Source organism: Perna viridis, chromosome 5 (assembly GCF_037379345.1).
Source record: "Perna viridis isolate PV_CMFRI_1.1 ecotype Kerala chromosome 5, ASM3737934v1, whole genome shotgun sequence".
Lineage (NCBI taxonomy): Eukaryota > Metazoa > Mollusca > Bivalvia > Mytilida > Mytilidae > Perna > Perna viridis.
The window spans coordinates 28,197,524-28,224,448 of NC_142449.1; the positions used below are offsets into that span (position 1 = coordinate 28,197,524).

The window sequence follows — 26,925 nt, forward strand, 5'->3', positions numbered from 1 at the left end:
TGTAGCCTTTTTTGAGATGTATCATATTTTACAGAATTTGCATGATTCTTACAAAGACAGCTACTTAAAAAAAAGCAATAAGATGTAAACAAAAGGCACTTTATACAAAGCATAAAAAAATCAAAATCCTCCTATAGTAGCTTAGAACCTTGCAGTACAATATTTCAAAGAGACCTATACACTTTTACTTAAGTAGTAGTCTTTGTAAGAATCATGCAAACTCTGTATATTCATACATGTATATACCATTATTGCATAAAAACTAAATGTATATGGCTGATGACAAGGACAAGAAGACAATATCATGATATGACCGCAATAACATCGCTCAATGCAGACATTCTATATATCACTGACGTCCCACTGCTTTTGTTTCCAGAAATGTGGATACAAAACTTTTACAAATGGAGATGTGTACCTTGTAAAAGATTGTACACTTATTAGATGTGTAGCTTGTAAGAGTTTGCAGACTTATTGCCAAATATCCGGAATCTCTGAATACTTAGTTTGGGCAGATTTACCTTGTGTCTTTGGTAGGCAATAGTACAATGAAACTAATGCTAACGTTGTTTTCTCCACACCACAAATCAATGACTCACACTCCTGAAATAAAAATATGGTTTAAGTTATGTTGCAAATCAAGATTGTGACATAAGAGAGATAATGTTAATCATAAAAATATAATTAAATTAAATTAATAACACTTTGATTTAGAGAGAAAAAAACTCCATCCTTATCAATATCAAATGAAAAAAAATAAAAATTCAAATGATTCAACGCTATCTAATATAGTACTATATTGTGCTTATTAATTACTGTGAATTTTTAAGTTGATAATGTCATTTTATGTTATGCAAGCTTGAAAGAGGACCAACATTATGAACATAAGGTCTTGTTAAAATTCCATAATGGGAGTATAATTATTATGATTTAAATTAGTGGTGTTTTCAGCAATAATAGAAATATCCGAATTTACCGTGAACATGGTGAATGATTTCAGGTAAAAACAAAAGAAATTTGAGTTGTCTCCCATCCCATTAAGGTTTCATAATTCAAGCTTGTATTGGTCTTTGGTACAACTGTAAGTACATGTAAAAACTTCAAATAGTCAATGCAGGTACAATGTAGTAAACACTTCATCATGTTAAAACCAAACAATCTAATAATTCAGGTATCAATATTTAATATTTCTACCTCAGCCGGAGGTGCTGGAGGAGTTGAGAACATCATGGAAAGTTTAGTTGCTTCATGTGAAACAGCCTTGAACACCAGACCTGCAACCAAAAAATTATACAACAGTCAATACATGTACATTGCTAGAAAGTATCAAATTTATTTGTAAAAAATTAAGAGACAGTCACATTGTAAGGGTTTCCCAAGTGATTCTGACTACATGTACATTTATGTATTTTGCAGTGAGTACAAAAAAAAATTGATAAATGTACATGTACTTTTATTATTTTTATCCTGCAGCTAAGTTTCACAGTGGAAAATCTTAAATTTACATGTAACTGTATGGATTAGAATATTAACGTTTAGTTGAAAATTAAATAAAAGGAAATATGACATTTAACCACCATCCCATTAACAAATGGGCTTTTTGAGATTACAATTTTGAATCAATGAAACTATATCATACCAAGTCTTTTCCAATAATCTTTGTGGTCAAAAACATGGTCATCTTTATCACTTGTTTCTCCACCTAAAAAAAATACGAATAAATTTTTTACAGAGTTTTATTGTGTCTATTAGTTCAGATAATCGTGACATTCACTGAGGCATTTTTTCCGTCAAGGCAACCAAGCAAAATAAAAATTAACCTCCTAAGAAAGCAAAAAACTATTTGGACTACATGTATATTGTACAGGTCTATTCCCAACTACATATATTTCATTCTTTTGGTTGCTAATAAGCGAGCACAGCTCCCTCTTAAATGTATAGAAATTGGTCTTAAAATTCATATAATGACCACTTGAGAAACTACCGTCGAAGCAAAAAGACTACATCTACATGTATATATATTTAAGCTTTGAAATGTAGACAAAACATCCGCTACACAAAACGTTTCTTTTTGCAAAATAACTATTTGGACTGTATGCACATGTTAATTCCCAACTACGTGTTTCATTCCTTTTGGTTGTTAATAAGCAAGCAAAGCTTGCTGTTAAATGTATAGGAATTGGTCTTAAAATTAAATATACATGTACATGTAATGACCCCTTGAAAAAATATCATGAAGCAAAAGACTACATTATATATATTGAAGCTTTGAAATGTAGACAAAACATCCGCTACACAAAACATTTCAAAGACATACATGTTATTTGTTTGGACTCCTCAGACATTTTCCAAAAACTTACTACCGGTTGTGTTAAAACAAGAAGGCATTCTTGTTCAAACCCAAAAATGTTTGACTGGTAAAAAATTCAAAATTTGGAATATCTTTTGCCAGCCCTTTAGATGAAAATATCATAAATTAAATTAAACAAATGTGGTACTGCAGTGTTCTAGGATTCTTATTTCCCGTTACCCGGGGTAAGTGAAATTTTGTTCCGGGAAAGTTAGGTACTTAGTTTGACTTTCCCTGTGGCATGTTGAAAACTTCATATGCTGTAAGGATTTTTGTTAGGAAAGCAGTCACTGACTGTGGGAAAGTTGATTTTATATGGATTTTTCCCAAGGAAACCTCAAATTTTGAAACAAATCCTAGAACACTGCACTGTTATATGACATGTGTCATGAATTCCCTTTATCTAACTTCTAAGAGTAAGACTAAGAGGGAACCTTCCAAATGCTGCGCTTGCACTTTAGGCAAATGCCTACCTCATATTTAAAATGTCTTAAAGAATATAAATGCTAAGGCAGCATAAATTTCATGTTTCAGTTTGAATGAGTATAATAACGATATATTGTCAAAAAACATGTATCTCACCACTTTCTGTAATGACATTACTCAGTAATGGCTATGCAGTACCATTGAAAAGATCATTCAATCCGTAGAAATAAGCTAGTTAATGGAATTATAGCTCAATTAAAAATAAAACAATTTCACAAATATCTCTGACTGATTTACCTTTCACTTGATCAAGGGCTATCGTCAAATTCTCGACAAGAGTTTGGAGCAAGTTCCCCTGACTATTTGTTGCCATCTCCGGAATTGGTCTTCTGTTAATTACCTTTTACAACTTCCGGTCGCAATTTTTCGGAACGAAAACACTTGGAAGGAAAAATTCCTTGGAAACAGATTTGGTTATCAAAAAGCAGCAACAAATCTTAATTGAATCCCTCAACAGAATGGCAGATGATGATTTGGAGGCGATCAGGGCTAGAAGAATGGCTGAATTACAATCACAAATGGGGGTATGGGTGAAAAACTGACTCAGTCACACTGCATGTGTTTTATACAAAATTTTGCATGTTATGTGGCTACAGGCAAGCATGTATTGAGTATCAAGCATTTTAAATTACTTACATCCCTTGCAACGGACTAGCGGATACTTGTTCAAAATCAGATTTTCATATTGATAGTAAATTTTAATTTTCACTTACACTGTACAGTTTTCGACAAGTCATCAAGTGTCTGTGGAGTTTATATGTAAATCCAACTGTGACCCTAGAACAATGCCAATTTACAATTACATGTACACTTACGGAATGAAAGTGGGCAAACCAATACTTTAATTTATCAGCAACTAAGTACGGCTTCGGTACATGTACACTCCTTGAGACATTTAGGTTTCTCACATGTATGATACCCAAATGCAGGCTAAATGCTCACCAAACGCACAATAAATGAACGCTTCTATTGTGGGTGTAAATGAACGCTCCTATCATGCATTTATATGCACGATAAACAAACACTCCCAGCATGTGTTTAAACGCACGATAAACGACCGTTCCTATCATGCATTTAAACACAAGATAGACAAACGCTCATATCGTGTGTTTAAACGCATGATAGACGAACAACAAAAAATAATAAGATTGACATATAATGTAGACAGCAAAAATATTGCGTGTTTAAACGAATGCTTCTATCGTGCGTTTAAACAAACACAAAACGATGTGTAAACGCTAAATTGGGTAACATGAACATCTTAAGGAGTGTACCTGTATTTAAGTAAAAATTGTTTGCCCACTTTCTTAACCATTCTAAAAAATCTTTCAGAAAATCACACAAGTAAGGGTTTGGAAAGTAATTACTCAAAACAGTTCAATTGTATTAAATTCTATTGAGACATATTTTAACATTTTTTTCCAGTCAAGTTTTATCTCCACTTTTCTAAACATACATGTACATCTACATGTAACTATTTTCCTTTACCACCTTGTTGGTCTTGTAGCATTTTCTCCATATGTGTGGGAGATCATAACTTGGACGCCCAGTCAAATCACTTCAAATACTTTCGAATTGATTGTTACTGTTTCTATCTGTATTAGAGTGACAACTGGTTGGCTCAGAGTCCAATAAATGTGTCCAAGTAGGGTGACATCCTCACCTGCAGGCTTTTGCTTCTCTTGTGCTAGCAAATTATAAATCTGGCTGAGTGTGAAACATACACACATGATACATGAACATTCAAAGTATGATCTGTTCGATTGATCAAAAATTCAATTCATGTCTGAAAAGCATAAAATAGATCAACACACCTCTGATATTTTATAGATAAATTATCTCCAATTTGTGTATTTCTCAGGGACCTGGAGGTCAGAATCAGCCAAGTCCAGAGGAGCAGGAAGAGCGCCAGAGACAGATGAATGACATGAAGAACAGTATTCTATCACAAGTCTTAGATCAATCAGCCAGAGCTAGATGTAAGGATAGTTATTGTGATTACCAAGTCAAAATTTATGCAGTGTTTTTATCATTTTTTTGTTTTTGTTTTTTTGTTTTTTTTCATAGCTTTACTATTGGTAAAGACTGCTTCTTTCCCAACAATATTATTTTGAAGTAAGGAAAATAAAGTAGTACTAACACTTGATTTTTCCCATCATGTCTCCTTTTTTACAGAATGTGCAGGATTTGACACTTTTGAAAAAAAATCAAGGTTAAAAACTAAAATAACTGCGCTGCTCAAATGTTTTGATTTCAAGCTAAGCATTGTTGCATAAATGTCAGGATTGCGCTGGGATATTTGATCTGGCAACAAAAATAACCAGCTAGCGATTTTCTTGGTGCCTAGGTTTTGTATAATTGACAGGAAGTTTGTCAGCAACTGATATTTTCTCCAATTAAATAATTGTGTTGATCCTGGGTCAGAGTTAATTGACCATAACCAATTTACAACTGAAGCCAATCAAAGGTACTTAGACCAGGTGATTGTGACTCACAATATCCTCCTGGGAGGTGTCAGTTAGATGTAAATATATTATTGAGCCAATCAAAACTCACCATCTGGTCAAAGGTAAAAACAATCATGGCCATGTGCACAACGCTACATACAAGCCTCACGGCCCTGTTAAACCATATGATACATTCAAAAACAGATTTATCTTATAACAGAATAAATTCAATTCCAATTAACAATGATTATCCCATCAAGAAGTGTCTAAAACACTTCCAAATACAGGAATTGATATAAGACAATAAATGAAATTTGTTTACACTTTTGCCATGTGAGAAAATCGGTAAACAAATAGAAAGGGGATTTCCAAAATCTAATTAAAGAAATACTGAAGGCATTTAGTCATAAATAGTCAGATATCAAGAAAGAGTATAAGAGAACATGAGATACAGTGTAATAAAAAAAGGGACTAAATTAATGGTCCATGGTAGTTTGCTAGAAATTCTATCACTTGAAAAAAGAATCAAGTTTGTTGAAAATTTATAAATAAAAAATCAAATTATATTTTAAGATAAACTTAATAAGACTACAAAGGACAAAGGTTAACTTGTTTTAAAATCAGGAACTATATGAGCATAGTAATATTAAGTCCCTGATATAAATAAAACACCTGTTCTCTGAGTAGTACTTTTTATTTTGCAAATGAAAAATGACTAATGGTTCTAGATCCTGATAAAAACTAGAGCTAAAAACCTGCTTTACATATGCATTAAGAGTGAATCTTAGATACATGTATGTCATGATTAAAGGGGTTATTTTGATGAACGGACAAAGATAAATCATCAGTGACAACTGGCAATTTTTTGTGGCAACAGAATTTTGGAAGCTGGAGCAGCCCCTGTAGTGTTACATCACAGACAATATATTGTGGAAATTGACTTTTAAACTATTTTGTAGATGATATGTGTATTGAAAATACTTATACTTCACACATACATGTAAGAATTATATTGATGTGCAAATTTGTATAATAATCAGCATAAAAACTTGGAGGATTACCTTTCTAGACAAGACCAATTGATCTGCTGAAAATTCCATACTTGTTAACTTACATGAATCATATCTCCCTACTTGTGAAAGAGTAATCAAGGGAACCAAGATTCTAGCAGAAATCAAAAGAATGTAATTCAGAGAGTCAGACAAAGATTGGACATGGAAAACAGACATACACAAAGAACATAAAATAATACATACGAAGTAACAAAAAGTGAATGAGCAACTTGGACTCCACTAAAAACTGGGAGTATGGACCAGGTGCTATGGTAGGGTAAGCGTCCTCTGCTTTTCTAGAAACAACCGCCTAGTTGCTCATAAAAAATCATCCAGGGTAGACAAAAAAGAGGGAAGGAAGACTATGACATGTTGAACAAATACATTTTCATGGTGCAGATGGATACACCGTAAGGTTCATGAGATCAAAAGTAAAGAGCAAATGAAATAACAATTCCAGTAGCAACATTGGAAGGTAAAAAAGAAAACATATGTTGGCATTGTCTTACCTTCATGGAGTAGAACTTGCCCTAATTGTTTTAAAGATTTGTATTTGTTTATTATTTATGATGCTACCAGTATTTAAATGTTTAAATGTATTGAATTTTGTACTAAATCTTTCTTTCTGATCTCGTTTCAGTAAACACCATTTCATTAGCTAAACCAGAGAAAGCCAAGATGATAGAAGGAATGTTGATACAGATGGCACAGTCAGGTCAATTACAAAACAAGGTACATTGTATTAGCTGGAGTTATCTCCCTTGCCAGAAAAGTTGATACATGTATATTGTAATGCTTCTATATTTTTCATTATTCCATAACATATTTGCAAACACTCTGGAGTAAATATTCTATCATTGATTGTGACCAAAAACACTAATACATTGAAAATGCAATTAATAATCATACTATATCTTCTTTCATCTTATTTACTTACAGCTAGGTGAAGATCAGTTAAAGGGATTATTAGAAAAAGTTAGTGAAAGAACGCAGAAAACCACTACAGTAAAGGTTTGTACTGTTTGTTAGGTATGCAAGGGATACTTGTGTCTGTTTGTCTGTATCATATGTTACAGTTTTGGTTTCTTAGGGATGTTCAAATTACCACATAAAAATATTTTCAAACTTCGACTCATTTGCTGTGTACAATAAAAAAACAGCTTGCATTTGATTTTTGGTATAATTTTGTGAGTTACAGCCTTTTTCTTATTGAAAATTTGGAATGTTAGAATATATGATTACCAAACCAACTTTATCTTTCTTTTGTGCATTTCTTTTTATATTGTTTTTTTTTATTTGTCAGCTTTGTTTGAACATAATGGAATGGGGCATTTTAAGCTTAATTTCAACATTTATACAATTGGACAGCATTGGTTTAGCTTGGAGAAAAATTTAACTACCACCATGTAATATTATATATTCTAGAATTCTAGGGTTGTCTTGTATGCATTTTTTTATGCAGAGATGATAAGAAATCCCTTTTCATATAATTATTCTTTTTTTAAACTCTGGATTAGGTCATCTCAAGTACTTGAACTCATATAAAAAAAAAACATAATTAAACTTCTCTCTCTACCATTGCTGTTACTTTTGTCAAGCATACAAAATCTAACCATATCATCAACAAAAATGTTACGGCATATAAAGTTTCAGAATCTGCAAGTGTCTGCTTTTGTCTATCTCACATTTTTCAAGTCCGCATTGAACAGATATTTAATGAAGGTTTATCAACATATTTTAAGTCATAAAAATTACATATATTCCCATTCAAGAAGGAGTAGTTTCTCCACTCAAAGTAGTAAAATTTTTATTTTTACCAAGCATGTTAAAAATTAAAATTTTGTATTGAGAGTGATGAAATATTCAAAATCAAGAATTTGAGAAAATTTGAGAAATAATAAATTGCAGACAGCCACTCATGAAGTTTAATTTCTGATGATTTGCAATTTGCATATTTTTTTAATCACATACTGAGAATGAGTGAAAATATTTTTTTTTAATTTTCAGTTTAAAAGAAGAGGATTAGATGATTCAGATGATGAGTATTAGTTTTAAGCATATATTGTGTGTTCCTGCTTGAAATGTGAAACTGGAGGCAGTTGATTGTATAAGTGCTGCAGTATGCTATTGAAACTGAGAGAAAGATCATCATTATTTATAAACTGTTTTAACCAAATCTTATGTTAGTTGACAGTGTTGACAGTTTAGGAAACAAAACTGCTAACTGTGCAGTATACATGTATGATCCATGATAATTTATTAAGTACCGGTCCACATAAAATTCAGACACTACCAATGGTAAAGTGATTCATGGTCAAGAAAAACCCACTAAACAAATGATTCTTTTTTAGTCTACGTATACTATACTTTCACAAAGCAACAACCTTTTCTGTATTCAGATTTGCACTTTTGAGAAAATCATACATTTATCTCTCACTATAAGCAACCAAATCAAGCCAAATCAAGAACAGTAACTCTTGCAAAGTGCAAATTTCATGTACAATCTATATAATTTTTATCTCAAAAGCACAACAACCAAGTCTAGGCAGTAATCATTTTTTCAGATATTGCCAGGTTCCTAGAGTGTTAATTGAAATAAAGGGGAATAACTTGACAAACCAGACAGACTGGTTAGCCTTGTATAGAATAAAAAAAACTTTCCCAGGAAATTAAATTACTTAAATCTCAGTAGATTGCTGAATATTTTTTTTAAAATCAATTTACAAAAACTGAACCATTAAAAATAATGTTCATTTTTTTCTGCCTCACCTTTATGAGGAAGACAACCGGTCTCTTTGATGTGTATGTTATTTCCCATTGTCTAAGAACCAGGAACAAGAACAATGGACTAATTAGGCAGATCTAACTTTGCCTATTGCTAATTTGTTATCACCACCGTTCTCAAGATAATAACATTGGTACAATATGATAGTAATTGTATTTGCAGACTTGTCACATGTTTCTGTTGGTACATAAAGCATTTTTTTCTCCTAAGTGTCTTTTTATTGCATTTAGTTTATAACCATATATATTTATTGCTTATATTGTTTCTCATTGTAAAGTGGAAATATCTTGGGCATTTTAATGCTATTTCAATTTAATTATGGAGTGATTTCCTGAATATTCCCAAAGCCTATCTCTGAAACTACATCAGCTACCTATCATTTTTTTATTTTCTTTCTCTGTTTGTATTTCACCATGTTCTATGCACATGCAAATTTTAGGAAAAAATTCTCAGATTAGTTATTTACTTACCTTTTACTTAATTATGGTATTTTTGTATTGTTTTTAAGTGAACTTGATTGTCCAGGAGTAAGGTCACACAGCATTGTAATACATGTACTAGTTATTACATGTATTACCTTATTGGAATTTTCATTTTTAGCTTAAGACAAAGGTTCAAAATGATCCATGGAAAAAAACACTAATATTTTCTTTTACTGTGTGTATACAATATGATACTTTAGACCACCTTTGCTTGATGTTTTTTTATGGAGATAAAAATGGCTAAACTTTGCTTTGTATCTAACAAAACAATTCATAAATTTTAATTTGTTGTATACAGACCGTGAGAAGGATTAATAAAAACAAACACTCTCGATGAATTCAGTCCATCTGTCCATCCATCACCTGAAAATGAAGAAAGACAGCTCTGCAAAACTTTAAAGCATACTTTGAAAAAAAGAAAATACACCAATTTTATTATGGTGTAAATTGCATATATTGTTGGGGAACAGATGAGCTATTGCCATCACTTGGCATCCGTTGTCATCGTTAACAATTTTCTTCAAAACTCTTCTCCTCTGACACCACTTGACCACTTGAAACCAAACCTGGTATGAATGTTCCTTGGATTATTCTGCATAGAAATAATGTTGGGATTTTTGATCTGACAAAAAACATGGCCGCCATTACTAAATATAGAACATAGGGGTCAGACAGTAGTTTTTCACATATACCTCCAAAACTGTTAGGTTTAGCCAAATGCTTTCATTTGCTGAAATTATCCTTATTATAAGGCCTACAAAAGTCTCCAAGGGATCAAAGTTGTCAGACCACTCCTTGTTAGAGTTATTGCCTTTGAAAATCGAAAAATGAGGCAATTTGAAATTATAACAGATATGAAGAATTTTTCAATTACTGAAATGATCCTTATGATAATGCCTACAAAAGTCTGCGAGGATCAAAGTTGTGGGATGACTCCTTGTTAGAATTATTGCCCTTGAAAGATGAAAGATGAGGTTCTTAGTGGTTTTCAGCTAATATCTTGAAAATTATAATAGATCGAAAGAAACCTTCAATTGATGAAATATTCTATATGAAAAGTCCTACCAAGGTCTTCATGAGTCAAAATTGTTGTACTCTTTAGAGTTATTGCCCTTGAAAGGCAAAAATTTAACCAGGTGAGCCATTCAGGATCCTGGGACCTCTTGTTTTCACACCTCACTAATTGAAAGGATACAAATAATAAAGAAACTTGTTAAATGATAATGATAAAAAAATAAAGCATTGCAAAAAACAACAAATATTTAAAATTACATCTTCATATTTGATATAACCAGAGTAAAGTATTCCGAATTTTAAAAAAATATATTGAGGTATATTGCTTTTATAGGATGCATGGACTGAACATTTTTAAATTCATATCCTGTTGGTTTGGCAATATCATTTCTGTAAGTTATTTACCATAAAGAGTTCTCCAATAATTACATACCTGAAAATTGTTTCACTAGCAATGGTAGAGGTCGGCTGATAAGCTATTCTCTGACTTAGTTGGAGTCACAGGGACGTGATGTCATGAGTTAATTCCATTAAATGGGCAAAATTTTACTAAAACGCTGTAACAACTTTTTTTTTTACATTTTACTATCCATGGCCATACGAAGGAGTTAAATATATCTATATTTAACTCCTTGGACATACACTGTGTTTTTTAGTGTATGGCCATAGATAGAAAAATGTTTTAAAAATCTTTTAAATGTCATTTTAGTACATTGTACAAGTTTTGCCCATTTATTTTAATGGATGTAACTCATGACATCAAGTCCCTGTGGCTGGAGAATGGAGTGACAGAATTCAAACTTAAGTTGTAAGTTAGGGGCGGATCCAGATACTTTGAAAAGGATGGGTGCCAGTGAGCAGTGGGGTTCCTCTGAGAATAGCTTATCAGCCAACCTCTAGCATTGCTAGTGAAACCATTTTCATGTATATAAGAGAGTGCTAGGACATTATTTGCCATTTTTTCATTGACAATTTCTCCAATAAAAAGGGTCTGAATATAGCTGAAATATTGCTGTTCGGACGTTAAACCCAAACAAACAAACATCCAATAAAAAGGAGGGGTGCCAACCCCCTGCACGCTTCCTCTGGATCTGACACTAAGTTTTAGGAGTGGTATATGAATATGTATCTTTCAAAGAAACAAGTGTGTGTACATTATTATCGAAAAATGTTTCTTTGGAATATCAATGATATCTGACCTACTGATTCCTTCATTATTGAATAGGAACAGATTCAGATAATAAAGGGGGTTCGAGGCTATCATTTGTTCATTCTCTTCCTGGTTCCACTACTGAAGATGTACATATACTTTTAAGTTGTAGATATGGGTTTCCTGTCACATGAGAAAGGCATCATCGATTTTTGTTATCAGTTTAACCATATTTAAGTATGTGTGGGTTTTATCAGACTTTATTTGTTTACACAGTGCAGCTAATATATACCACTGTAAACACTGCTTACAATGAGTTGGATTTAAGGCTGTATACTGAATGTAATACATGTATACAAGTACATTTACCCCATATTCACTTTGATATTGCATAGCACATGTTCGTCATGGTATTAACAATTAGAATGTTTCTCTAAATTGTTGTAAACCCACTTCGGAGGGAAAATGTAACATTGTTCAACGCTTTCTTGCAAATCTTTTTTGGTTTTTGAGCCTCTGTTATGTTTAGATAATTGCCCTATCGGTATGATTGTTTATATGCTCTGACTGCCAGTGAAGTCAGTCCATCCGCCCGTCCGATACATTCCAAGATTCAAATCACATGGTACTTTTTCATCTCTCTCTATTTAGAAGAATGTGATCAAATTAACATTTGGTTTGATACCAATGCTAATCAGGGCCTAATCTAAACATCGATTACAAGGAGATGTTTTAGTATATTATGCATGTTTAAAAAAAATAACAATATTGATATTTTGTCTATTTATTTCTAACGGGAGAAGTGGGTACAATCAAGGACAAAAGTTTTGCTCATTTCTCCCTCTAGATTAGACCCTGTAACGTATGAATGTATAAAACTGTCATTTTGAAGAAATGCTGAGTGGGCAGAATTAATTATTTATTAATGAATTAGTTAATAATTAGCTAGGGCAGTGGTGCTGATGATTTTAGTTTGTCTTAACAATAAAATTGTCTTCGTGATATAGAACTCCAAGACACCAATTTCCCCAAAAATATTATTTTTTCAATGTCCGTTTATTTGGTAAATTACATCTACATGCACATGTACCTATATATATAATGCATTTGGGTGGTACATGTATATTCGTAAGGCGCCTGTGAAAGGATTAATGCCTCCAGTTTTCTGGAATATTATGTATGATTTTTTTTTATTTTTAGTATTCAAACTTAATTTAAACAAAGGGAATTCAAGTGAATGGTGTCATATGTCAAGTACATCAAGTACATGAGAAAAAATAATTTAATTAGTTTCAAGGATTCGACTTAATCATTTGATCTCCTTACAAGGTCCTTGATAATTAACACTGTACACATGTGATTAAGTTTAGGTATAATTATATAAAAAGCGTGATAATATACTGTATGCACATTGTACTGGACTACGACTCCACGTAAAAATGAACAGTTCTGAAGGATAGAACAAAATTTTCAGTAAGTTTTCTTGCGCAGTTCATTGTCAGTGGCGGATCCAGAGGGTGAGCACCCCCTTATTATTGGAAAATTGTTCATTTTCATGTGTAAAAGTGAAAAAAAGATAGCAAATATTGTCCCAGCACCTTTTTTTTCTAAGGAACCCCCGCTGGTACCCCTCCTTTTCAAAGTGTCTGGATCTGTCTTCTCATTGTATTTAAAACCTGGGTTCTGAGAAGGGACCACCCTACTCTAGCAATACTATGGGTGCCTGGCAAGCTATTTTGTAACTTGCACTCTGACTACGTTGGAGTATTCAAACTTCTTACATTATAGGAGTAGGACCACCCGAACCAATAAAAATGCATTCATTTGATCGTTAGACAATCAATATTTAATGTTGCATGTATATATGGATTGTAATCATCTACATTTTGAGTATAATTACAAATAATTGGCGTAAAATTAGGACTAAATGATTAACTCAGGCGAAAGAATAGAATGTTCATTTAATTTTAATGACCCGATTTATGCCCATGATGAACAAATGGTTTACACTATTAAATGTTAGCATCTGTTTGTTCCGTAAATTAGCCATCATAGAAACTATTATATTCATATAATTACAGTAAGCATCACGCCAGATGCCAATTTATTTTTATTTTTTTTTGTTCTTTTGGGTATCGTATAAACCATAATTTTTTTCTCGTGATGTTATATTCTAGTTTACCTGTGCGAACTAGCATTTTGTAAATAACATAACTGGTCTATAGGTAAAATGTCTGATGTAACTAAAAAGATTATTTCATTTAACTTAATATTACTAGAGAGCCAATAGGGTTAAATATATCAATAAATAAATCTAGACACCTTGATGGGGTGTATATTTAAAATTTTTGAACCTAGTATAATATAAAATTTTTAAATTGAATAAATTTGAAGTTTTCGGTTCAAAGGTTGTCGCCCATCGATAAATGCATAGTAAGTTTAGATAGATCGCTGTTGGTTTACAAAAGGTAGATAGATAGATTATAAGTGGTATACACACACCATACACGAGATGTAACGCATCAGGGAAAGTTGAAAGTGTTCCAGATTTGGGGTGAGCGTTTTTAATTTGTTTAATGTATTGATCGTTTTAATTCTTTTAGTTTGTATTATTGTTATTTTTGGTCAATGTTGTTGATATAATTGAGAATTTAAATATTTTAATGACTTAAGCCTCTGATAAGTCACTTAACGTTTTCTTGACTTTCAGTTTTATGATCCGGATTGGTCAAAATATTTTTTTATGGTCCTTTTTTATACATGTAGGATCACAGTACTTTAGCTTATATGTGTTGTTCTAATACAGGTTAACAAAGGGACAGGCATTAACTTTGAGGAAGTATATACATATACATTCATATAGTCTTGAAACGTCATGTGTATGTTGATTATTTATCCTTTGTGAAAAAAACTGTAATTATAGTTAAATTTTCAGGCCTTAACCGTTTTGTTTTGTTTTTTTTTGTGTTTTTTTATTTTATTTTATTTTATTATTATTATTTTTTTTTTGTAAATTCCAAAGTATGACGTTGCGATGATTTTAACATGTTTATCTACGATGTAAGTGTATACGAATTCAAAGCAAACTTCTAAAATAAAAAAAAAATATGTTCAAGAAATTTGTTATTATGTTAAAACAAAGAACGCACAAAATAGACGTCGCTTGTGCACCAACGCAGGGGGCCTCCCTGGTATACAATGTACATGTACTTACTTTATAAACGTGTGGTACCTGTTTTCTTATTAGGCTATTTGTATACACTAATCGCTAATCCTTATCAAATCGATTAATGGACATTCTATCGATTATTTTGTTGTCCAGACTGATAAATCTCTTTGTCAATTTCGACATGGTGACAATAAATATATATATAAGATAAGATTTTTAAATATTGACGTTACTATTCAGGCACAGCTCTTTGTTTAAACCTTGAATTTATTCATTTCTGATTGATAGAATAGATGCATGTATATATGTAATATCTCAGATGGTATTTTTTAATGTTAAGATTCCGATCCACACCAGAAATCTTTAGTGGGTTCGGTGTTATTAGGACAAAATCAGTGCTTCAGTAATTTCAAGCTGGATTTTAATAGATTTTTAAAACACAATTGTCATTTTTGCTTCCATGGGGGAGGGGATCCGTTTTAACCCTCAAACTCCCTACCTATTGTTATGCACGCTTGTTACATGTAAAGGTATATTTACTCTGACGGAGAGTGTGAAATAGTAAGTTCGTAGGTACAGGTTTGACCTAAGCTAAATCTCCAGAACGTTGATGAAAATACCGGCAATGTATCCGAAACTACGAGACAAAAAAGCTGCTTCATTCAAATAAACAAATGGATTCCAAGACTACGAAAAAATGTTTCTGTTTTATTAGGTTTGGTAGTTGAACTGTGAATATTTTTTAGGGGGAATGATGCTACATTGTATGCACATTCAAAACTAAGAAGCTGCTTTAAGTGAACAATTTATATAATTACCGCGAGAGCGCTTTTTTTTACTAAGTTAGGGGTTGCAAGTGTTAGTTAAAATTAATGATACTAGATGTGAATACAATATAATTTACGAACAAACAGAAATCAATACAAAATATATATATCGTGTTTACTTTCAAACCGTGGTCTCTCTATTGATACATGTTCAGGTTTGTATAAAGGACATACATGTAATTACGAATGAGTTTACTTATCTGCCATATAAACGATGGTGTAGACCATAAAAGGATACTAAATCATCTGTTTATAGTGTATAACTACAGGAATGGCTGTTTTAGTTACATTTCACTGTATAATATCTAGACTCTACGAAGTTTATGTACAGTATGAACTGTGATTGAATGGTAAGTTCTATCTCTCTTTACCTTATATATATTTTGATATCAGTGTCTCTTTTCATTTTCTATTTTATTGTAATAGTTTGCTTTTTATTCTTTTTTTCTTCAAAATGAAACATCAATTCACAAACACATGATTACACACGAAAACAACAGATACATGTACATATAGTAAAACAATTTAAACAACAATCCTTAAAATATGTGGCATGATTTTAGTGGCAACTATAAATGCTGAGCAGACAGTGGCGACTCCAGATAAGGCTTGGGATTCCATGCTGAAATTACTGCTATTTTTTTTTTTTTACAAAAAAACACTAAATTGATATTATCCAACAAAATTAGGGATCCCAACTCCACCAATCCCACTTAAGATCAACCACTGGTGGGATCACTATTTTACGAGCACTAAAATTCTTTCTCCAATTTCAAAAACTGTATTAAAGCATATCTTAAAAGATGTACACGCGCACTGGACAAGTAGTGTGGTTGTAGAAGTTTTAAGTTCAAACTTTACTTTTACTAATTATTATTACTTGCCTTTTATATTCGTCTTAATATTTTATATTTAAAACACACAAGGTAACGATGCTATGCAAAGACAAAATATTGCCAACAGGACTATATATATATGTCACTCCAAAACATTAATTTTGACGTGAAACACAGTTTTAAGTTTTATCTTAGAATATTCCGTGTTTATAACAACTTTGTACTAAATATCCTGAGGTATTAAGTAAAGGTCACTTTGAAAGGTCGAATATTCGATCGTCAAAAATTTGTTTAACATTTACCTCTATTAGTGCTGTTTTGTATTGTTATTTCCCCGCATAATTTTATTGTCGATTTTGTTTTGTTACATAACATTCATAACCGTACCTGTTACTTACTGAAAGCTGGCCTGTTAACAGCGCCCTCCACATGCATGGGTTTTCGACTCATCTGGAAGAGCTTCAAAATTGTCCTTGCTGTTTTCTCACCAATGTTGCTATTAGTTCCAAGTTAGAAGTATATTTGGGTGGGTTGACATGCTAGCCTTCTTGCTCTTGCTTCAATGCATGATTTCTTACGTGGACTATATATATTTGGTTCTCATATGACGTTCTTCAAAGCTCTTTAGACCACAACCATGGTAAACAATTATACACACATGACCAATATTTCGTGCAACTGAAAGGCTGCGTATATTAAAAATATGAAGAAATTAGTCATATTAGAATAGAAATAAATTACAGAAACTCCATTTTAACATTGTTTTATCACGGTCTGGCCAAATTTCATGTTGCTATATAACAATCGTTGATTGTAGGCCTTCGAACATGCTGTACAATTAATTTTAAATTAGTATTTCTTTTTTATAATTTCTATAAGGGAATAAATCCGGGGTATATAAGAGTTAGTCCACCCCCACCCGCGAGTTTGAGACGCTAAAAAACTGAAAGTATTTGCATATCAAGGTTTAATACTTATTTCATTCTGTGATTCGCAGACATTTAGCATTCCAAATATACACAATGTAGCTTCTTTGACAACATTAGACCGGTAGCCCAAATAAAACCTCTTGTACACCATAAGGGGACGACCATGTGATTTTCTGTGGGGAGCCTGGCAAACTATGTAGGATCAGAATATCTACTTTTGAAATTTTGCGGTCAGAAAATTTATTTTTAACCACTTTTGGGCAGAGTTATTTATTTCCATTGCATTATATGAAGTATCAGACTGAGGTCAGACACTTTATTTTCAAGGACGTGTAGGGCAGGTAAATTATTTTCAACTTTTTCAGGTTCAGAATAAATTATATACATGTATTAATATCCAAAACCTGCCAGCCCCCCCCCTCTCAGAGAATCAAATGGTCGTCCTCTATAGGTATTATTGTGAAATCAGTTTTCCTATTTACTTAAAACTTGTAATGGTATGCAAGGTATGATGGAAATTAAATTAGCATGCACATTGACACGTTTTACACATCTTTGGTCATGTTGTATTTGCCCGGTATGTCATTTGTGTAGTATTTGGCGTATACGTGCCTTTATGATGTTCACTGGTGCACATGATAATTCAAGAACATAAAATTTGAAATACGCATTTATCAAAATGTCATCTTCAAAAAGGCTATATCAATATACTTACATATTACAGAAAATAAAAGCATTTATCTTTAACCTTTATTCAAGTTATTTAAAGTTGAACCACGTATTCGAGCCTTATGGCTTTTGATTGAATATTTTCAAATGAGCCATATATTATTGAGTTTACTATGATGGTAGTAAATTCGGATATGTATAACACCAATTTCAAAAGATATTGAAAGAGATATGTAAAGCGCCTATTGTAATTCGATTATAATTCGCTTTAGTACGTTTAACTTTGTATTTACATTTGTATAGTATAATTAATTCTTTATGAAACCTCAGCATTTTCGAAGCAGCCTCCTAAAATATTGAACTGTGCACTTTTCACAGGATCTAGGTGTATAATATTATCTGAATTACTGGTTTGAATTATCGATTTTACACAGTGATGCGTGTATTATACATATATGGAAGGAGTCCTTCGAGTAGCAGATACAGAGAGTATCTTGGCACATCGTAACACCCCTCTTTTATTGGCTAATTTTGTTAATTCAGTGCAACATCAAGACAAAAATTAGCCTTGAACCCACATTCATCAAGTGGATCTCTAAATCAGTCAATCAAGAACGATAACTCTTGCAAAAAATACAAATTTCATGTAAATTATCTCTTGAGCGCAACACTAAGGCTTGTTCAGTATGTTGTCTGCCACCATTTCTAAATAAGAATTAAAATGACTTTTTCGGGGTTTTAGGCATGCATGAATCACCTCCTTTCTGGTAGTTACAAAAACTGCTGTTTAATCATATTGTTCAACTATATAACAGCTTTTGTTTTAGAAATTCAAACTGTGTAGAAATTTCTGCTAGAATCTTGGTTCCCTTGATTACTCTTAATCACTAAATCTAATAGTATTAGAAAACTAATTAGAATAGCTAGGGTTCGTATGTTTTTCAGAGAAGAAATAGCAATACCGCAAAACTCAGATGCTCCGAAAGTTTGCATGAGCAATGCCTGTTTTTTTTTTTTAAATGAGACGACGAGCTTTATATCCCTTCTTTGAACCTCAGCCATATGACTGGACAGATAGGACCAGATATAGCTGATTTGTCCAGTTCTATAGGCGATCGAAATGTGAACACCATGCTTTATGCTGTAACAAACCTGAGGTCAAATCGATATTATCTATGAATTATTTTTCCTAAGGGTTTTGTTCATTTTTTTACCTTTTTATGTTGATATTTTACCACAATGTATATGATAGCGTTTGTTGTTAGTTGCATATATTGCAGAATTTCAAAGTTTCTGCGAAATATGAGTCGGATTTTGCAAGAAAACAATGTTGACAGAACCAAAAACAAGTGGTAATCCTTACACAAGTATAGGCAATTTATGGTAACCCGTTGTTGAAACATGTCCATTTACGGAGAATTAATAGTGGGTAGTCTTAGCAATGTTTACGTATATATGTCTATTTATATTGAAGCCAGGTCCTCTTTTTATATTGTACATGTACAGGGATTTGTTTTAATTTCTACATGTATGTTGTATTTTGGCTGACAATTTTTCTTTTTTTTTCATTCAATATAAATGTTTCTTTTGTTCTATTATAATTAGTTATTTGTATATTTTAACAAGAGATCACCTCCTTCGTTACTCTTTACTTAAGGGCTAAGACAAACCTCCGGTATATAGAATTTCAATAATAGAATTTCCACTTAATATTATGGTTACGTATGTATACATCAACTCTGTCTTATGTCATATCTACTGTAATACTGTGTGTATTGCCTTGGGGCTACATAATGTAGTAAGCAATTACCATTTTGGGGACAAAAGTGTCCATTTTAACATTTTTACCTGTAGACCGTACTTCTTGGAAAGTAAGTGCTTTCATTTATTTCAGTGTTTCTTTCCGAGTTTTTTATTCATAGTCTGTAATACTTTTTCACCTTGATTACAATTTTTTCTTTGGTATATTATACAGTGATACAAATGTTACAACACTGTCCCCCTAAAAAGAGAATTTTTCCCCGGATTTTTTAAGGGCAAAAACATTAGTTATATGTTGATTAAAATCATAGTGTGTTGGGTGTTTTTTATCTGTTCGTAAAGTAAAACAGACCAAAAGCCAGTTGTTGGTTGGCTTTGCAGTACTTAATTCATGGAAATAGACTGATTCAATATAATTCGTGTGTATACCTAACATAATTGTTTATTTTATTTTTGTTTGGCTATTGCTTTGGTTTATAATCTTGTATTATGTAATACTCTGCACAAATGTATTTATCACTAAGATTGAGATACATGACTCACTTAAAATTTGTACATGCTCCGTTTTATATCATACCTTTGAAAAACCACGTACATGTACCTATAGATAGATAGGTGAATAATTAATCAAGATGACATGCAAAACGTTCATATCCTGGCAAAAACAGTGAAACCTGTCTGAGTAAAAATTGCCGATCCTTTTACTAATATGTTGTATGTTGTATTAAGCAATTCTATGAGACGTCAAATAAATAGTCAAATTTGTTCCTTAGAAAATACTGGCAAGATAAAATTTGTATTCCCTTAAAAATGTGTTTAAGACGTGTTAGACCACACCCATTTATTTATTTGACGAAGAAATTTAGTATAAGCGTGCAAATCGGTCGAATACAAACAAATATACGAGGTTTTTGTTTGGTTAGTTGTATATAAATGACTATATACCAGCAGGGATCGACGGGATAGTCGAGGACGATAAAAAAAAGCCTAAGTCTAAGAATGTAGAGATAGCATCATAAATCGAAAGTATGATTATTTTCATGCTGAATTTCGAGCAAAATCACAGAGGCTCGTACATTCACTAAGTCATTGAATGCTGAAAATGGCCCAAGGGAGATTTTTTGTTATATATATATTATCTCTAACATTACTCCTTTTATTCGAGAGCTTGGGGAGTAGCTTGGTTATTAAGATAATTGTTTTAATATTACTCTAATTTCCATATTATAAAGAATAAAGGACATCCTATACAATAACAATCATCTCAGCAATTCATACCTGTAACTACGAGCGAGCTAATGCCGTATTAAGAAAAACATATAGACGACAAATTACACAGATGAAAAATTGAACGAGTCACCATACAAATGTCTGTTTATGTACATGTATGATACTGACCTAAATTTGTACCCACTGGCAGTTTTATTTATTTTTATTATAGAAGATGGGAAAATTTGACATTATCCAATGGACCAAGAAGTCAACAACCAGTCTTCGAGACAAACAACCTGTAACAGCATGTTTTGGACTTTACCCAAAAGTGTACTCTACACATAAGTTGATATACAAGGCCGTCGTTGTCGGTGAAGATATTGAAACACCGGAAGTTGGGGTATTGAAAGCGAGACGATACAGACCAGGGACTGAGCGATTCTGGCAAAGTGAACTCGATCTCAATCGATATGCTCACCAGCTGGCGACAGCTTTTACTAACCAGACACTGGCTGGTAGGATCGAAATGGTAGACCAATACATCGCACCAATTCATCGTCATAAAACCTGGGATAAAATGTGTTTGAAAATGAAACCGAAATATTTTAGACAACTTACAAAATTCGAAATGGTGCTCGTCGAAGAAGTTGTTCGCGATTTAAAAGCTTTCAAAAACGACAAAGTATTAGAGGCCTTCTCACACTATTCCTACTCGGAAAGCAATGGAGAGAATTTGTTGTATGCGTTCAGAGGAAACCGAACAAAGGAAGGACGATACTTACTACTGACACCGGAAATGCTTACGCACAAATATGACATTCACAAGTGGTTCCAAAAGCACACATGCAACGAGATTTGTGGTCGCTTTAGAAGACCACCAGAAAGCAACTATCCGGACTTGAAGCCAAGTAATACAGATATACAATCTGACAAGTCATTCTATAATTTTAAAAACGATTTACAACCGCCAAATTATTACGATGAAATGCCAAGGGATAGTCCAAATGCACCAAACGCACCAAATGCCCCGCATGATACCGCACCACCAAAACAGAACAATCTGGAAACAACTTTTGGCACTAAATCTTGTGATGGTTCTCAGTCCGTCGTGACGGCTGTAGTGCATTCCGATAACATTGGTAAAAATAAAAGACCTATGGCACCTGAAAAGGAGGCTCCAACAAGAAAGCAAGACAAAGCTGTTAGAGAAACAGCAATCTCTAATGAAACATACAATTTGATACCTGTGCCGATTGACTCGCCGGAGGAAGATGAAATCACGGATAACACTGTAAGATCAAATGTACCAATCGACACTTTTCAAGATGTGCCCTTCGAGAAAGAAATTATGCCAAAGTCTGAGAATCGACCAAAAACAAATGACCCGCCGTCCAAAATGAACGATGATGTTATAGTCGATGCATCAACTCTTGTGGCCCGTCCAAGTTCTATGGACTACGATGCACCAAAAGAAATAGACATTGATAATGTAACTGTCGTCGGCGTTGACGAGGAAGACCAAAAGAGCACGCCGCCAGACGGGGTTGATGAACTTGATGGACCAGATTATGCGAACACTCCTGATAGTTATCAAACAATGATCATTCATCACGACAGAGATAAACCAATTATATCGGAAACAAATTCTGAGCAATTCCAGAATGCTCCAAATTCTTGTGAGTATGGGACAGAAGAAAGACAAAGAACGAAAAGTCCAGAAGAGACTGAGAAACAACAAAACATCGAATTACCGGTTGACGAAACGAATGTTGTTAATTGCGATGAAATTCCTCCACCAACATTAGAAATTAGAGACGAAGAGCTCGACACAGATGAAGAGAAAAGGAACGACGAAGAATTTACAATTGAAGTCGCAAGTCCTGTGTATATTAATATTAACGATCTGGGAACATTTGACTCTAGTCGTGAGAATGGTCCATCAGTCGCTAAATATACTCAACCTGTAGCCGAAGTTGTTCCTAGTCCAGTGTTAATGAGTCCGCCGTTTAAGGAACCAAAGAATGAAAATAATTTTACAAATGCAACAGAAGAATCGCCACAGGCTGTCGAAATGACATCAGAAAGGTTGAAAACACCACCAGATTCAGGGCTGATTGATAACCCTGGTTTTACACTGGAAACGTTCACAAAGCAGTTCGTTTTGCCAAATAAACCCGTCAATGACATAAGTAATGAATACCAAGAACAAACTAATAAGGTCCTTGATGACTCTCCAGAACAACTTAGAGTAATTGCAGTAAATGAACGATGCGATGAAAGCATTGGCCAAGAAAATGACAATGACAAAATAATAGTTATGCCAGTTATTGTGATTAACAATGCCAGTGATGAGAACGACGATGTTAATCAAGATGACGTCGATAGTTCATACGCAAGCAACAGCGATTCGTTAGATGATAGCCAAGATGCTTTGGTGTTAGATGAAAAGGGCAAAATTAAGGAAACAAACATTGATGAGGTAATATCACCAAAGGAGTCTGATCCTAATCCGACAGAAAATTTAGTGGATGAAAACAAAGACTTTCTAGCCAAATACAATTTACAGGATTTTGTAGACACTGGTGATAATGGCGTCAATAGTCAGACATACAAAATTACCGATTATAAGTTGATATCGGATTACATTCAAATTTTACCAGAAGAAACTGAGCCACAAGACTCCTTATCATCACAGCAGCAAAGACCACTTCATTCATCCTTGAAATCTGGTAAGCACAAAGAAAAGGGGAGGAGTGTGAAATTTGTTGACGATTTGCATGATGATAAGTATATCAGATTCTATAAGCGGAAAGATGTGGTAAATAGTCTCAATACTTCGCCATATAATCAGATAAATGTTGTAGTTGAATTGCATCCAGAACCTAATTCTAATCCTACGAACGCACCCATGTCACATGATACGTCAGGTGATCCCAATTGGTTTTCAGCTATTCCTTGTGAGTGTTGCATTGACAACGACAGCAGCACTGGTCGTGATTGAGAAAAAATTTTCTATACACTCAATGTTAAAATATTTAAAAAAAAAAAGTGGTATTTTCAGGGACGAAGTGGACCCTGTTAACGCATTTTGGCTTATTAGGCCATAGTGGGAGAGCTTAATTTTCAATTAAATTCAATCCCCGAAAATTATGTGCCGCACCTTCTATAACATGAAATCCTTGACCTGTCATGCGTTTTGTTTGCATGTATGTTGTCTCAACCTTTTTCTAAACAAGACATTTGGTTTTTATTAGATGTACACAGAAATCCCTGTCATGTCTTGTAAGTGTTCTGCCTATTTAAGAGTGTATGAAGGTGTTGCTATTGCATAACATGGTCCGTTCAACTTTTAAGTTGATGTTTTTTCCCTGAATTTAGAATTTACTCAATGTATGAAATGGACATTGAAGAAAAATCCCTTTAGTCATATAATGTCTCTTAGTAGGATTAAATTTAATGTCTAACCTCGGTGTCCTTCCTTCAAATTTAACTGAAATCATTGTGTTTTATTTAACTGGGTGAAGATACTACACATGTAATGTTGAAATCGCGACGGGAAATCAAATGAAATTTTCATACTTAATGATACAAAATGATATTTTACATTTCATTCATTTCAGGGACTACAACATTTGCCTTATTAGGTACTTGTTAGCACTTTGAATTTCTCACTATCATCCGATGATATTTTAGGATACAAATTTTGCTAGTGATAGAGTTTTTGTTTTTTTGTTTTTTGTTTTTTTGTTTTTTTTGTTTTGTTTTTTTTTTTTTGCTTTTTGCTCTTTATATTTATTTTACTATATTAAGAGTCCATGTAAACTTTCCAGATATTTTAAGTTTAAAGTTACTAGCTAATTGCTAGTATATTAACAATTATCCTCATTTTGCTTTTTGATTAAATATACTAAAATATCGAGGCAAACGGTTGAGGTAGCGGTATTGTCATCTTTTAGATTCGCATTAATGCATTGTTTTTTTTCACAGGCACTTCAGGCACTAATGATTTAGACAACCCCCTTTTTTCAAGATCCAATATTTCCGTCTGATACGTTAATTTGATCAAAATTCGTATTTATGTCAATTTCTGGACCCGTTCATTGAAAATATCACAAATGAATGCCTAATACCACCATCTTATAGAAAAAATCGAATCGGGTACACAAAAATACGAATTTTTTATCAAATTAAGGAATCGGACTGAAATACCGATTCTCGAGAAAGAAAGGGGTGGTCGAAACCACCCGTGCCCAAGTACCTTTGTTTTTATACGATGTAATGTTGCAAGCAAATTAAAGCTCATTCAGATAATATATATATTTTTTTAAATTTGATAGTATTCGACATATAGTAACTGCATACCACAACGTCTAGTAGGATCCTTGGTTTAACATAATGGTTTCCTTAAGAGCAATTAGTTTAATTTTTGAATATTATTTTTCAAGCATAACAGGCACGCTTTCCCATAAAATTCAAGTTGTACTGTATGCACTATGCGAAATCATAATCCTTAATTCGGTTTGGTATGTGTGTGTGTAGGAGGTGACATGATCGTGTTTAAGTTGTGTATTGCATACAGTGTACGTATATTCAGGTTCATAAATTTAATTCTTTATTACCTTAAACTAATACAACAATACATCGGTACATGTATAAACAGTACAAACAGTAAATAAATGCAGTTATATACAGTAGCAAGATAAGGTTTGAAATATAAATCGTAAATCATGATACGTCTGAAAGATCAGAAGTGGATCCAGAGATTTTGAAAAGAGGAAGGGGATTCCAGAGGGAATCCAGAAAAATGAAAGGGGTTCCTGACTACTATTTGCATATTTTATTTCCTTGATCCGACACTGAAGACCCAGATGCTCCCTAACACTATTTTACTCATTGCTCTATTAACCAAGATTTGGGCTTACTAACAACACGTATATCCTACACTTATATCTATAAGTCCATCTATCATTCCATGTTCAGTATATGTAGAAGTAGTCAATAATCAGTTTGTCACCATTTTATTTTTTTTATAAAGTAATGGGATGGTTTTAAGTCCAAATACGAGTAGGTTTTAGTACCGAAGTGTTCAAAATTTTCATTCGCTTTCAAATTATTTTTCCCATGTACATAACACTTACTGAATAACCCTAACAAAGATTCATGATAAATATTTTTTTCTTTTTTATAGATATTGTGGACATATGGAGAAATTTCTTATTTTTTACCATGAACATTGTAATTCAAACATTGTATGCTGTTTTTCGTACATAAAACAACTTTATTTTAAAATTTGATTTCTGTCTTTTTTTTCAGGTGAGACCCAAGTAGAATAGAGTTATTTCCCTTGCCGAATATTACATTCCATAACTTTTGTTTGTATATATATCTACTTGTACATAAACAAAGTTTAAGCTTGTTATATTAAAGTTCATGTACATGTAGTAATGAATACATATCCTCTAAAATATCACGAAATAGCTCGGCAATTCAATGTGGGTCCGATTGGGTTTCTTCAAGTGCAGTATATACATGTATAACTGATTATTATTCAAAGACTTTCATCATGATTTAAAACAAATCAAGGCCAAAAAGGGAATGAATAGGTGTATTCACACATGCGTATATGAGTACAAAATCGACAGTCGGGATTACAGCAGGAAAATTCGAAGACGAAGACAAGAAACAAGGAAACCAAGATCAAAACAACGAACGCATAGTTTTAAGAGATGAATGAAATGACTCAACCAGATGCTCCG

At 32.9% G+C, this 26,925-nt stretch overlaps 3 protein-coding genes and 1 long non-coding RNA gene across 11 annotated transcripts in view; 2 read left to right on the forward strand and 2 right to left on the reverse strand.

The window, feature by feature from the left end:
- Nucleotides 1-4,665, reverse strand: part of LOC148616948 (cyclin-D1-binding protein 1 homolog) — a 12,000-nt gene extending 7,335 nt beyond the window's left edge. The window contains exons 1-4 of one of the 2 annotated variants that reach the window (XM_088584133.1): nucleotides 3,550-4,665; nucleotides 1,640-1,702; nucleotides 1,195-1,274; nucleotides 522-603 (exon numbers count right to left, since the gene is read on the reverse strand). In XM_088584133.1, coding sequence (XP_088440259.1) covers nucleotides 522-603; nucleotides 1,195-1,230 — 118 coding nt within the window. In that variant the 5' untranslated portion in view covers nucleotides 1,231-1,274; nucleotides 1,640-1,702; nucleotides 3,550-4,665. Of the gene's footprint in view, nucleotides 1-521; nucleotides 604-1,194; nucleotides 1,275-1,639; nucleotides 1,703-3,073; nucleotides 3,205-3,549 lie in introns of those variants that run through there. The other variant, XM_088584132.1, reaches the window with a different exon arrangement.
- On the forward strand, nucleotides 3,225-9,329 carry LOC148616949 (programmed cell death protein 5-like). Its single transcript, XM_088584134.1, has 5 exons — nucleotides 3,225-3,360; nucleotides 4,698-4,815; nucleotides 6,976-7,067; nucleotides 7,275-7,346; nucleotides 8,343-9,329. The coding sequence occupies exons 1-5, from the start codon at nucleotides 3,295-3,297 to the stop codon at nucleotides 8,382-8,384; spliced, it is 390 nt and encodes a 129-aa protein (XP_088440260.1). The 5' UTR covers nucleotides 3,225-3,294; the 3' UTR covers nucleotides 8,385-9,329.
- A 66-nt stretch (nucleotides 9,330-9,395) lies between these two features.
- LOC148616950 (uncharacterized) lies at nucleotides 9,396-12,033 on the reverse strand. Its single transcript, XR_015922334.1, has 3 exons — nucleotides 11,816-12,033; nucleotides 10,668-10,781; nucleotides 9,396-9,965 (listed from the first exon to the last, which is right to left on the reverse strand). It is a non-coding gene; the product is annotated as an uncharacterized LOC148616950 (long non-coding RNA).
- A 2,127-nt stretch (nucleotides 12,034-14,160) lies between these two features.
- LOC148616951 (uncharacterized) lies at nucleotides 14,161-26,618 on the forward strand. 7 transcript variants are annotated; one of them, XM_088584130.1, is made up of 4 exons: nucleotides 16,013-16,112; nucleotides 21,399-23,898; nucleotides 24,424-24,451; nucleotides 26,483-26,618. In XM_088584130.1, the coding sequence occupies exons 1-4, from the start codon at nucleotides 16,110-16,112 to the stop codon at nucleotides 26,484-26,486; spliced, it is 2,535 nt and encodes an 844-aa protein (XP_088440256.1). In that variant the 5' UTR covers nucleotides 16,013-16,109; the 3' UTR covers nucleotides 26,487-26,618. The 7 variants fall into 7 exon arrangements, with proteins under 7 accessions (XP_088440251.1, XP_088440250.1, XP_088440254.1 ...); XM_088584128.1 differs by lacking the exons at nucleotides 24,424-24,451; nucleotides 26,483-26,618 and adding an exon at nucleotides 26,358-26,458 and having other exon boundaries at nucleotides 16,012-16,112; XM_088584129.1 differs by lacking the exons at nucleotides 24,424-24,451; nucleotides 26,483-26,618 and adding an exon at nucleotides 24,790-26,458.
- Nucleotides 26,619-26,925: the final 307 nt, after the last annotated feature.